General features: G+C 45.8%; 1 protein-coding gene across 1 annotated transcript in view; it reads right to left on the reverse strand.

Moving 5' to 3' along the window:
• Window positions 1-13,579, reverse strand: part of ACSL3 (acyl-CoA synthetase long chain family member 3) — a 177,715-nt gene that overhangs the window by 39,990 nt on the left and 124,146 nt on the right. The window contains exon 9 of the mRNA XM_082249393.1: window positions 9,113-9,252. Within this exon, the coding sequence (XP_082105519.1) occupies window positions 9,113-9,252 (140 nt within the window). The remainder of the gene's footprint in view (window positions 1-9,112; window positions 9,253-13,579) is intronic.

The following is a 13,579-nucleotide window of genomic DNA, read 5'->3' on the forward strand; positions in this document are numbered from 1 at the left end:
GAGGGACCCCCAAGGCTCACCAACCGATGCAGTGAAGTTTCCCACCAACTGCAGTCAGCGTCTGTCTTTTACAGACTGGAAGGAGCTGTTGCTTTTTCCCGGGTAGAAGGACGTGGCTCTGCCCCCTGTGTACGCCTTCCGGCGTTCCCAGCTCTCCACGAGGTAGCTGGGCTCATGAAACATGGCCGCCCCCATACAGGAGACATTAGACTCCAAAAACATGGCGGCCGGTGTGACCTGAGGACATACATGCACCTGGTCTACGGCAAAATGGCGGCGGACCGCCAAAATCGTTTTTCCCAGCACATCCACCTGCATCTCTGCTGAGTGGCGATTTATTGATCTACAGGAGATACACTACAAATAAGGTAGGATTATACCTCCTATGTCTGCTGTAATGCTACAGTCTGCTGGGTAGAGTGTTAGCTCTCAAACCAAGGCCACTTCCCACAAACACACACTGTATTTACAAGGGGGACTTTTAGTGTCAGATATATACTGACCATGTATGGAGGGGCCCATAATTCATACTGCCTCATAACGAGGAAAGAAAAAAGGGAACGTTTACTCACCATACCGAACCGACAGGCACCCTCTCTTCACAATACCCTCTCCACCGGGGTGGGGGGTTGTGGACCACTCCGGACGCCTCGACTCTCTGGTTCCTGGCGTCCAAGCGAGACTTAACTCGCAAGGTCAGTCCCTCCACTGGGACTCCGTCGCGGCCGACCCAGCGCGGAGCTCTGGTCTGCACGCGCTCGTAGGCAGAAACCGGGGTGACCACTGGATCTCAACATCCAGCCCGTCGCCCGGCCCCGCATACTTACTTGAATGTGTCGCGGCCGACCAAGCGCAATGCAATGGTCTGCGCGCGCTCGTAGGCCGGCTGGGGTGACCACTAGTGTCGCCCAGTCCGGCGTTTTTGCTTGAAGATCTCACAGGAAAAAAACACTGGAGAAAAAACTACCTAAAAAATATTTTTTCTAAAGAAAAAATCTTGCCAGGACCAAAAAGATCCCAGCAAGGAACTTAGGTCCTTACTCCTGACTAGACAGAAAAAAACTGATTCCCTGTAGCAGAGAGAGGGAGGATATACCCTCAGGGACTGCCCCTAAGGTGGAGCCAGAACGTTTTGTCTTTCTGCCTAGTCCTACTCCTGCGGAGACAACATAACCCAGCTCTTGAGAATCAAGAAGACTACGTCTGTCAATGAGCGATAGAGAAATGAAGTTTAAGGTTGATAAATGTAAAGTTATGCACTTGAGGGCTAAGAATATGCATGCATCATACATACTGGGGGGAGTACAACAGGGGGAATCAATGGTGAAGGATCTGGCTGTTCTGGTAGATCATGAGCCTAGTAATAGCATGCAATGCCAAGCTGCGGTTTCCAAAGCAAGCAAAGTCCTTTCTGGTATTAACAGAGGCATGGACTCCAGAGAGAGAGATATCATTTTCCCCCTCTACAAATCATTAGTAAGACCTCATCTGGAATATGCAGTTCAGTTTTGGGGACCAGTTCACAAAAAGGCTATTGGGGAACTAGACAAATTTTAGCGGAGAACAACCAAACTTATAAGAGGCATGGAGGAGCTCCACTATGAGGAACGATTATAGAAACTGAATTTATTCTCTTAGTAGAAAAGGAGATTAAGGGGGGATATAATCAACATGCATAAATACATAGTTGGTCCATATGGTGAACTTGGTGTTGAGTTATTCACTTTAAGATAATCACAGAGGACAAGGGGGCACTCTAAGTCTAGAGGAAAAGAGATTTAATTTCCAAATCCCGAAAGGCTTCTTCACAGTAAGAGCTGTGAAAACGTGGAATAGACTTCCACTAGAAGCTGGTTTCTGGCCAGCTCAGTAGATGTTTTTAAAAGACTGGATTCTTTCCTAATGCATAATACAACTGGATACTAATATTTATAGGTAAAGTTGATCCAGGGAATATCAGATTGCCTCTTGGGGGATCAGAAAGGACTATTTTTTCCCCCCACTGGAGCAAACTGGCTCATGTTTTATTGGATTTTTGCCTTCCCGAGATCAACTGTGGGTAAAGGATTGTGTATATGGAGGTTTTCTATTTGTATGTTTTTTCTCTGTTGGTTAAACTGGGTGGACTTGGGTCTTTTTTTTTTTTACCAAGATTAACTATATGTAACATAAAATAATGCCATCCTTTAGCCATTCCATGTCTACATCACAGTGCATCACACTGTGCAACAGCAAAAATCAAAAGAACTTTGTATACCAAAGTGTTACAATAATTCTAGCAGTTTACACTTACATATTTATTAGAACTTTAAGACCTGTCTGCACTAATCTAATGTATAAAAGATATTATGATCTTACAGAGCCCAGTGCTGGGGAAGCAGTGTTTACCCTGCAGGTCACTTCTGTTCTGTGCTATTACATAATGCTATAGGCAGCTAAGAAAGGCCATTGCACTGCACATTGCAAAAGTCCATTTGTTATGTGAACTCCAGACTTAATACAGAGCCATTAGCAGAAGCAGACTAAGATCATCTACTTCCCTAGAATGCAGACAACGACTCCTAAACTCTGTTTACAATTTACTTAAACAGTCACGCCACTATGTCCCTCCCCATGGCCTCATCTTCCTTCCCCTGAAATGAACAGTCTCCAACATTAAATTCTGCTGTTACTGCAATATCTTTTTCACTACACAACAGAAATCAAGAATAACGTGTAATTGATATAATGTTTCCAAATGAATCATGCTTTTATTCGATCACAGCACCAACCAATAACAATTGTTCATGCATTACTTCTTCCAAACATGCCTATAAAAAATAAAAGCCTGTTAGAGCTAAAATATTTTTTGGGATTTGGCAACAGCAGGGGGTTGGAACCGGTTAGATTTATTTTATAGTGTTCCAAAATTGTTAGGTTTTAAAAATGAGCCACAATGTCTAAAAATGTGGGTCACACAGTTCCCCCCAGTACCATGAGCAAATCTTTCAGCAGATACACAGCGGCAAGAAAAAAAATGGATTTTTGTAAAATCTTACCGTAAAATCCTTTTCTCTTAAGCTCATTGACAGACGTAGTCCTCGTTGATTAATAACTCGGGTTATACTGCCCTCTACAGGAGTAGGACTAGACAGGAAAGAAAACGTTCTGGCCACACCCTAGGGGCAGTCCCAGAGGGTATATCCTCTCACTTCCTGCTACAGCAAATCAGTTATGTCACAAAGCAGTGTTTAGAGAATTTAACCCAACTCAAAAACAGAGGGGCGGGTACTACGTCTGTCAATGAGCTTAAGAGAAAAGGATTTTACGGTAAGATTTTACAAAAATCCATTTTTCTCTGTCGCTCATTGACAGACGTAGTCCTCATTGATTAACAACAACTCGGGACGTCCCAAAGCAGTACCACGAATGAGGGGTGGGATAACAGAAATCAAAATCCAGAAGGCCCAACCGGAGCCAACCAGAAGCATCAAGGACTCAGCGAGCAAAAAGATGAGACCTAAGTGAAACACCCAACAAACCCTTGAGGTAGACCAACAGTCTCCTCAGATTGCGGCCTGCAGAACCTTGTGGCCAAAAGAGGCATCTGATGATGCCATCACATCAACTTTATAAAATGTTGTAAAAGGTATGAACCGACAATCAAGTCATCGCCTTGAAAACCTGGATCGCTGACGCCTGATGGCGGAAGACCCAGGAGACACTAGGCGCCCGAGTAGAGTGCGCCTTAACAGGGAACGGAGGATTCCGACCCTTAATAGAATAAGCCTGTACCACCGTCTGACTGGTCCATCTAGATATGGTCGCGGCAGACACAGGCAACCCTTTTCAAGGGCTATCCGTGATCACAAAAAGTGAGTCCGTCTTACGAAAACAAGTTCATAGTAGTCAAGTGTATCCTTCTGAACCCCATCCAAGGAGTGTAATGCAAACTCCCAAGGATGGCTAGTCTTAGGACACGGGGAAGGTAACACAATATTTTTATTCAGATGAAAACTCTGAAAACCACTTAGGAAGGAAGGATGGATCTGGAAGAAGAACCACCTTATCCCTATGAACCACCAGATATGGGGAACGTCAAGATAATGCGGCCAGTTCTGACACCCTGCGTGCAGAAGTAATGGCCACCAAGAAGGCCACCTTCTGGGATAATGTAAGCAAGGGAATCTTCCTAATATCTTCAAGAGAAGTTTCTGAAGAACCGACCACACTAAATTAAGATCCCAGGCGGTAAGGGTGCGCACACTGGCAGAGCCAGATGTCGCACCCCCTGGATGAAATTCCGCACCAAGGAATGATTAGCCAAAGGTTTCTGAAAGAAGATTGCTAACGCCGAAACCTGACCCTTGATAGTGCTCAAGGACAGTTTCTGCTCAACCCCTTGTTGCAGACAGACCAAGATTCGGGTCACCGAATAGGTATGTGGGGGAAATCCAAAAGATTCACACCACGCCATATAAGACTTCCATGTGCTGGAAGTCGCTTTCCTTGCTTTAACTAGAGGTAGGAATAACTGAAGCCGACACTCCCTTGTCCTTCAGTACCTGGGTCTCAATGGCCAGGCCATTAAGCCAGCGATTGTAAAGCACGATGGAAGATCGGTCCCTGAGACCGCAAATCCTCCCTGAGAGAAGTCTCCAAGAAGCGTCCGCGACTAGCCTCACCAAGTCGGCGTACCAGGCTCGACGAGGTCAGTCCGTAATTTCCAGAATAACTGGAATTCCCTCCACCTCTATCCTGCGAAGAAGTTCCCGCAGTAACTTGAGAGGATGGAAGGCATGCCGTAGCTGATACTGCTCCCACGGGGCGATCAGCGTTTCTGCTGCGTCCGCTAGAGGATCGCGGGTGCGAGCTACAAACCTCCGCACCTTCCTGTTGAGCCAAGGTGCCAACAGATCCACATCCGGGGTGCCCCAATGAAGGGACAGCTAGTGAAAAACCTCTGGATGAAGAGGCCATACCCCTTGATCCAGAATCTGATGGCTGAAATAATCTGCCTGCCGGTTTCCCACCCCCGGAGTGAACACTGCGGGGAGATCCGGAACAAACCGTTCCGTCCAATGAAAAGATGCTAGTCGTTTCGATGGCCACCAGGACACTCTAAGTGCCCCTTTCTTGACATAAGTCACGACCGTGGCATAGTGCGATTGGATCCGAATCGGGCTGCTCTAGAGCTGCTCGGTCCAGTAAATCAGACAAAATCTGATCGCTCTCAGTTCCGATACCCTATTGGTAACCTGGATGCTAATCGGAAGGAATGACTTCCCCTGGTTGAGCATCGGAGACTTCCTGGTCCGCTCGCTCAACCGGATACGATTGTCCAGGAAATCGGAATTCTGATTCCATTCGAAAAAAATCTCCTTCAGGAGAATTCGGGTATGAGACTGGGTATACGGTACTGCCTCTAAGAAGGCCACCATCAGTCCCAGCCAATTGACGGACAGCAACATCCGAATCGTTGACTGAACCTTCTGGAGTTTCTCCGCAAGGAGAAACTTTCTTGCCCAGGATGTATCCAACATTAGGCCCAGATAGTTCAGTCTCCTGGTGGGAACCAGGGATGATCTTTGGGAAAGCGAAGAAAACGCTGATGTCCTGCGATGATGGGGATACAAGGATAGGCATCCTAAATGTCTATGGACGCCAGGAACTCCCCCTGATGCAGGGAGGCCACCACTGTTCGGATGGACTCCATCTTAGAAGGGAAGAATCGTACCGGTGGAAGTGATCGAAACTCGATCCTGTATCCTGACCGTATGACCTCGCGAACCCCTTAGTCCGGGGTTCTGGCAAGCCATGGATCCGGAAACCGGTGAAGACATCCCCCCACCCCAGAGATGGGTAGGGGCGCATCAGGCTGTATACTTCAGGCTTGGCTGAGCCAGACTTTTTGTTTAGCCGACCAGCGCCCTTTGAAAAACCCTCTGAAGGGGCTTTGGAGGGTCTCGCCTTATCGCCCGCCCTCGCGGAACGAACAAACTCTTTATGAGCAGAAAGGGAAGGTCCTCGTTGGTTACGAGGTCCTCTTTATCCTAACAGTCTGTGGCAAGACAGCAGGTGGTACCGTCTATCCTTTAAAGAGGGATTCCTCAAACGGATAGCGCCTAGCCATGCGTTAGGAAATAACAGGGGTTCGTTTCAAAACGACCCCATTTGGGTAAAGGAAAATCCTTCGCCCTTTTGGTAGGCTAACAAGTACCAAAAAAGAATTTCAGTCTCAGCTACCTCTGCCGGTGTAACCTCAAGACTAAAGGTTTCCCGGACGGACACAACTAGTGCATCCACCACTCTTGTGCTATGGCGGAGGCAGAAACGTTCTCCTCACTGCTGAGGAGACATTACCTGAGACAACAGCCCCATAAGAGGGACCTGCAGCTGCATTGACCAGCTCCGAATCCGTATCTGAAGTATCAGATAAAAAATAGGGGTAGGCGGGGGTCGCTTCTTGACCCCCGTCCCTGACAGGCCACCTCCACCCGGGATACCAAAGACTCCAAAACTGCCGATAATGCATTAAAAACAAGTGGGGTACTGGAGGGTCCTGCGGCCACCTTGAGGGGATCAGGTGGGGATCCCTATGCGGCAGGGTCAATGATTATACAAGACATTTGCCAGCGACAAAAAATGACAAAGTAAAAAAACTTTTTTTTTTTTTCCCCCAGTCGCAACAGCGCCCCTCAGTGTTACCTGCCTTTTTGGACCCCACAGAGAGAGAGAGACCCCAAGGCTCATCCCTGATGCACACAAGTTTATCAGCTTGCTCAGTGCTGTCCTGTTACAGACAGGAAGTCTTTGGCCCTTTTTCCTGGGTAAAGGAGGCGGCTCCGCCCCTTAACGCCTTCCGGCGCCTCCCCCTGGCTCCACGAGGTGTTTGGTCACCTCAAACATGGCCGCCCCCATGCTGGAGACACGAGGCTACGCCAATATGGCGGCCTCGTGTGCTCTGCAAGACAATGGCGGCGGCCTGTTAGGATAGCGGCGGCTTAGCAGCGGCCTGCTGTATTCGGCCTAGCGGCCTGCGGCAGTGCATCGGCCCCCCAAACTTCACCCTGGATGGTGATCAGCCTGGCCGGCGGTACCGGACCCTGGCGGGCCGCATGCGGTCCGTGGGCCGTCGGAAGGCAGCCTGCCCTTGCTGGAGGAATGCGATCTGGACTGCAGTTATACATGCATAGACATTGCCCTGTGAACACCTCTGACAGGTAGGATACCTTATGCTACCACAGTAATATTCTAGTACTGCCACTGACTTCAGTCATCTTTACAGTTTTGAAATGACATTAGATTGTCAGCTCCCAAACCAAGCCTCCTGGTTTCTTGTTCACAAAAATCACACTCAAATAGGGGGATCTGTGACATGTTATAGGATAGAGGGGCGACCCATCCTTACCATTTCAGAGAGGGGCCCGCGTTCACCACAAACCCGTCAGGGGGAAAAGGGGGAACATACTACTCACCATACCGGAACCAGGCGGGCGCCAACTCCTGACAGTACCCCTCTCCACCGGGGTGGGAGGGCTGTCGACCAATACGGACGCCGTGACTCATGGTCATTGGCGTTTAAGCGAGACGTTTAACTCGCAGGGTCAGTCCCCGTCCAGTGGGACTATGTCGCGGCCGACCCAGCGCGGAGCTATGGCCTGCACGTGCTCGTAGGCTGAACTGGGGTGACCACTGGATCTCAACATCCAGCCCGTCGCCCAGTTCCAGCTTTCTTGCTTGAAGATCTCACAGGAACACTGGAGAAAAAAGCTGTCTAAAAAATCTAAGAAAAAAATCCTGCCAGGACCGAAGATCCTAGCAAGGCATCTAGGTCCTTACTCCTAACTAGACAGAAAAAAACTGATTTGCTGTAGCAGGAAGTGAGAGGATATACCCTCTGGGACTGCCCCTAGGGTGTGGCCAGAACGTTTTCTTTCCTGTCTAGTCCTACTCCTGTAGAGGGCAGTATAACCCGAGTTGTTATTAATCAACGAGGACTACATCTGTCAATGAGCGACAGAGAAACTCCTTTGAAGTCTTTTTTTGCCATAAAATATGATCTGATCCTCATCTAAGTCACAATAGACAAACACAATGTGCTTAGGCTGATAACCCAAAACAATTCTGATTACTCATAGCTTTATTAAAACACACCCATAAAAGCCGGGTACGCACAGGCTGAATGTCGGGAGACAACCCCCGGTTAAAAAAAATAAAAGCCAACATACCATGCATGTGTAAGCTGGACGTGCATGCTAGAAAACCGCTCAGTGGGAGATTGCTGAACTAACCTTGCATGGTTAGTACAGCGGCTCCAACTGGAGCTGAGTGTTTTTTTTTTGTTTTTTTTTTAGTTTGTGCAACCCAACGGGGATGAACGAAAAAAAGAAAGAATAGTGTGTACTCCCGGCTTAAACATTCAGTGCTGGAGAAAAATGCAAGTGAACCCTTTAAGTTATTGTAAAGTCTTTTTTCTAATAACATAAACATGTTCTACTTACCTGCACTGTGAAGTGGTTTTGCACAGAGCAGAATGGATCCTCCCCTTTTGAGGTCCCCCTTCTCTATTCCTGACCCCTCCCTCCTGTCGAGTGCCCCCACAACAAGCAGCTTGTTATAGGGGCACCCAAGCTGAGCTGCAGCTCCATGTGCCCATTCAGACAAGGAGCTGCCATTCGGCCCCACCTCCTCTCTCCTGATTGACTGACTGCTGCAGGAGCCAATTGGCGCCGTGGCTGTGTCTCAGCTAATCAGGAGAGAATGTTCCAGACGGCAGAGGGACTTATTAGGGGGTGCTGTAACAAACAGAAGGCTGTTAATCTTCATGCATAGAATGCATGAAGATAAAAAACCTTCTGAGTTTACAACTTCTTTAATAACTGGTCAAACCTCCTTTGGCAGCAATTACTTCAAACAAGTGCTTTCAGTAGCTTTTTTGGCAAACTACTGCAGAACACCAGTTAATTCCAAGGGGTACACAATTTTTTTCTTGACACTGTTTATCTAGCCTTTGGACATCTCTTAAAACAAACAGAAATCACTTAAAATACTCACACCAAGGAGCCCATGCACATATTTATTGGTTTGGACTGTATTTTATTGATAAGGAAACTTATAAAAACGTGTGTACCTGTCACACAATGGGGTGCTGTATCCTCTGGAGATCTGCTTCATTTTGTAGTTGTAGGCAAGAGAGAAGAGACCTTTCTGAACCGCACTCATTGTGGCTACCTTACTCATAACATTCTTATAAATACGATCCATGATTTCCTATAAAGAGAAAAGAAAATCTATTTAAATAAGGAATTTATTTCTAAGTGACATGCACACAATTGTGTTGTTTTTCTATGGAATCCAAGGCAAACTCTGTGCTGGAAAAATGCCCCTTTAATTTATTAATCATACAGAAAGCTGCTAAACCTTGTTAAAATTGTACTTGGTGCATGCATCTTTCCGGAAGAGGATTTTTACTGAGTTTATATAAAAGTACATACAAACACACGAATACTCCCCTAACAATACTGGGGGTAAAAAGCAGACACAGGAACCAAAGTACAATAGGACACATAGTAATCAAACAAGAATTTCCAGCACTTGTGCACTTTTCTCATTTCTTCTTCTCAAGGCAAAATCTTTTCTTTTACATTTTGTATAGTGTGACCCTCTGTCAAGCTTTGCTACTTTTATAGCTATTGAATTATTCCTTTTTTTTTTTTTTTTTTTTTTTTTTTTTTTTTAACCACTCTACTTGTACTGTTGACTTACGATATTCAAAAAAAAAGAAAATTGAAGGGAAATCAAAAATTTGTTGTCACCTCCACCAAAGGTTAGGGAAGATCTTTCATTGGGGACATTTGTTTGAGGGGCAACTAAGAGGAGAATCCCCCTGATTTTGGGAGATTTCTGTACGCAGGTTCAATTTAATACCGGCCCCCATAGCTGCTTACCTTTTCGCTCCCTCTCTCAATAGCCCTTACAAAAAACACATTTCTACCTAGTCAAAGCTATATGAAGCCATGAGTTCTTTCCTTGCCTTCATGTGAAAACACTTAAAACTGGAATTTCCAATTGGCAAGCATCAGAGTTAGAATGTGGAGGGAAGTAGTGCATACCCACAAGTGGTAGTTATCTCACCTACATGAGCAATGCACATATTTAAATAAAATTAACTTTGATTGTTAAAAAATAAATAAATAAAAGTAGCTTTTCTTTATTTAGACTACTCACTACTCTTACTCTTGGACCTCTCTGCTGTCTTTGATACTGTTGACCCCCCCAGCCTCAAAAAACTCAGTTTGCTCGGTCTCCGTGACTGTGCTCTCCATTGGTTTGAATCTTTCTCATCTCACCTTCAGTGCAACTTACAATTCCACTTACTCCCCTGCAACTCCTCTTACCGTTGGGGTCCCCTAAGGTTCTGTCCTTTGACCGCTACTATTCTCAATCTATACCTCCTCCCTGGGTCAGCTAATAGCCTCCCATGGCTTCCACTACCATTTCTATGCTGATGACACCCAAATCTACCTCTCTAACCCTCAGCTCACCCCATCAGTCTCCTCCCTCATCACTAATCTACTAACAGACATATCAGCCTGGATGTCTCACCACTTCCTCAAATTGAATCTAGCTAAAACCGAGCTCATAATATTTCCTTCTCCACGTACGTGCCCCTTCCCCTGAATTCTCTGTCAAGATCAATGGAACAACTATCAGTCCTTCCACACATGCCAGGGTGCTAGGGGTAACCCTGGACTCTGCACTGTCCTTTCAGGCTCACATCCAATCCCTGTCCAAATCATTCCGCCTTAACCTCCGCAACATCGCTAGAATACGGCCCCTTTTAACCAACGACACCACCAAGCTTTTAATTCACGCCCTGGTTATCTCTCGCCTCGACTAGTGCAACTCCCTCCTCATTGGATTACCCTTACATAGATTATCCCCCCTTCAATCCATAATGAATTCTGCTGCAAGACTTATCCACCTTACCAACTGTTTAGTATCCTCCTCCACCCCTCTCTGCCAATCCCTTCACTGGCTTCCACTCACCCAACGAATAAAATTCAAAGTGCTAACAATAGTTTACAATGCCATCCAAAACTCTGTCCCCAGCTACATCACTAACCTGATCTCAAAATATCAACCAAGCCGCTCTCTTCGGTCTTCCCAAGACCTCCTGCTCTCTAGCTCCCTTGTCACCTCTTCCCATGCTCGCCTCCAGGATTTCTCCAGAGCTTCTCCCATTCTTTGGAACTCTCTACCCCAATCTGTCCAACTGTCCCCTAATCTATCCATCTTTAGATGATCCCTGAAAACCCTTCTCTTTAAAGAAGTCTATCCGGCTACTAACTAATACACTGTTTCACTTTCTTTTTCACTTAGCTCATCCCCCCACAGCTATTACCTTTTGTATTAATTGACCCTCCCTTTTAGATTGTAAGCTCTAACGAGCAGGGCCCTCTGATTCCTCTTGTTCCAAATTGTATTGTAACTGTAATGTCTGCCTTAATTTTGTTAAGCGCTGCGCAAACCGTTGGCACTATATAATTCCTGAATAATAATAATAAAAAACAACAATAGACAAAACTGTCCTAGAAGCCTTATCCTGTTTGCCCAGATTTATGAGATGCCAAACATTTATATTTCATTCACAATGCACACGTACTTCATGGCGATAATAAATGTGTAAAAAAACAAGTAACATTGTAGTATACTTTCTTCCTCCACTGTTATAAAAATAATTATAGAGAGCAGAGGAATAGAAAGAAAGCAGTTTTCATAACCTTGCACTGTCACACAATTGCCGGACAATCAGGCGCAATCTCTGGGACCCAGGATGTTAGAACAGGCTGATCCTGGAGAAGACAGCATGCAAGCACAAATTACAAAAATAGATAGACAGTAAATCTATTTTTATTTTTTGCAGGGACCTTAGGATCTATCACCAGAGTCAATAAAAGATTATCAAAAGCACAGCTAATATAAGTGCCTGGGTCTCCCTTTATATTCACTTCATTAAAGTGGTTGTAAACCCACTTTAAATACTTTTACCTATAGGCAAGTCTATATTAAGGCTTACCTATAGGTGCTATAAATATCTTCTAAACATGCACCGTTTAGGAGATATTTACAGGGCATGCAGCCGATGACATCATCGGCGCATGCGCTCTGAAGGAACGGCCACCCGTGCCGCTCCTTCAGAGCCCTATGTCGGGGACTGCGGGTCCCACGCGCATGCGCGGGAGAGATGTAATTGCGCCTCCGACCAATCAGATGGGAGGAGGATGCGATTTAGGAAGCAGGACAGCTGAGCATGTCGGCCGTCCTGTTGCTGAGCGGGCGGCACTGCGGGGACTTCGTTTTTAGGTAAGTACTTCATAATGAGCTAGTATGCGATGCATACTAGCTCATTATGCCTTTGTCTTTACAGGTTTTTTTTTTTTTTTCCCCACACTTTTTTTCAGAGGGTTTACTTCCTCTTTAAGTAATGCCCTGGACAACAGTAAATCCACAACAGTAAAATCAGTCTGTATATGCAGTAAAGCATACTGGTTATACTCACTGTAAAACCTAGGGGGTTATTGCAGTGTGTGTGTAAAAAGGCTGTTTTATCCTGTCTTCTCTGATCCTCCTCCTTCCACAGTCCCCAATCCATCTGCTGATAGTACAGTCTAGTGGGTACAGTCTAGTGGACACTCTGCACATGCTCAGTTTGGTGTGTACTGCTGGAGAGTTTTTTTTGGGGGGGGAGAGGTGCATGTGATCAGCACAGGGCCAATCAGCACAGTCAGACAGTGTCATGCAGGGGTTATGCAGCCTCATAGGCTGATCAGAAGAGAATGAAAACTCCTCTGACAAGCTTTAACCAGTGCTAGGCTGGACACTGATAAAAGTCACAAGACTGCTATATACTGATGATGGGAAAAAGTATTTAGCAGTTTATATTTATTAAATAATTGCATTTCCATGTTCTGTGTACTGTGGGAGACCAGATCTAGTGAATGCAGGGTCCAGGGTTTAGTGACACTTTAAACTGGGAGAGGAAGGGACAGCCCTGTGAGCCAAATACGAGCTTGGCAACACTACACAGTGTGGCCAATCCTCCTGGCAGGAGTGATGACTTTATCAGTATCCTGCTGCTCTTTCATTGCCCAGTCAGCAGGCTGAAAAGGGAGACCGTGAACAGGATGCATTGCCTAACTGCAGTTAAGGCCATAAACGTGGTAATGCTGTCTAGCAAAAGTTAGTAAATTTGGAGATAGGCAGAACAAATTCACAAATCCTTTGGCATGAAAAACAGATGTATTTGAATTGTGTTTTAGCAGTCTGGATAAATATCAGCTGTAAAGACCATATTGGCAAGGGGACAGTGGGACAGAGGACACTGACAGTCTCCCTGGTTGCACAGAAAGACGGTTTGCAGGTAGGCAGGGCCACTATGATTTTTTTTTTTTTTTTTTCCTTTAGGCGTTCCTTTAAGAAATTTGAAAGTATAGCAGATTTAAACAGCACATTCTTATAGTGCTGAATTCAAGTCTGATATATTTTCTAAGGCATGGTGATCACTGTGCGCAAGGAGGAGACACTACTCAATAAG

The sequence above is a fragment of the Pelophylax lessonae genome (genome assembly GCF_965119305.1).
Source record: "Pelophylax lessonae genome assembly, chromosome: 3".
Taxonomy (NCBI): Eukaryota; Metazoa; Chordata; class Amphibia; order Anura; family Ranidae; genus Pelophylax; species Pelophylax lessonae.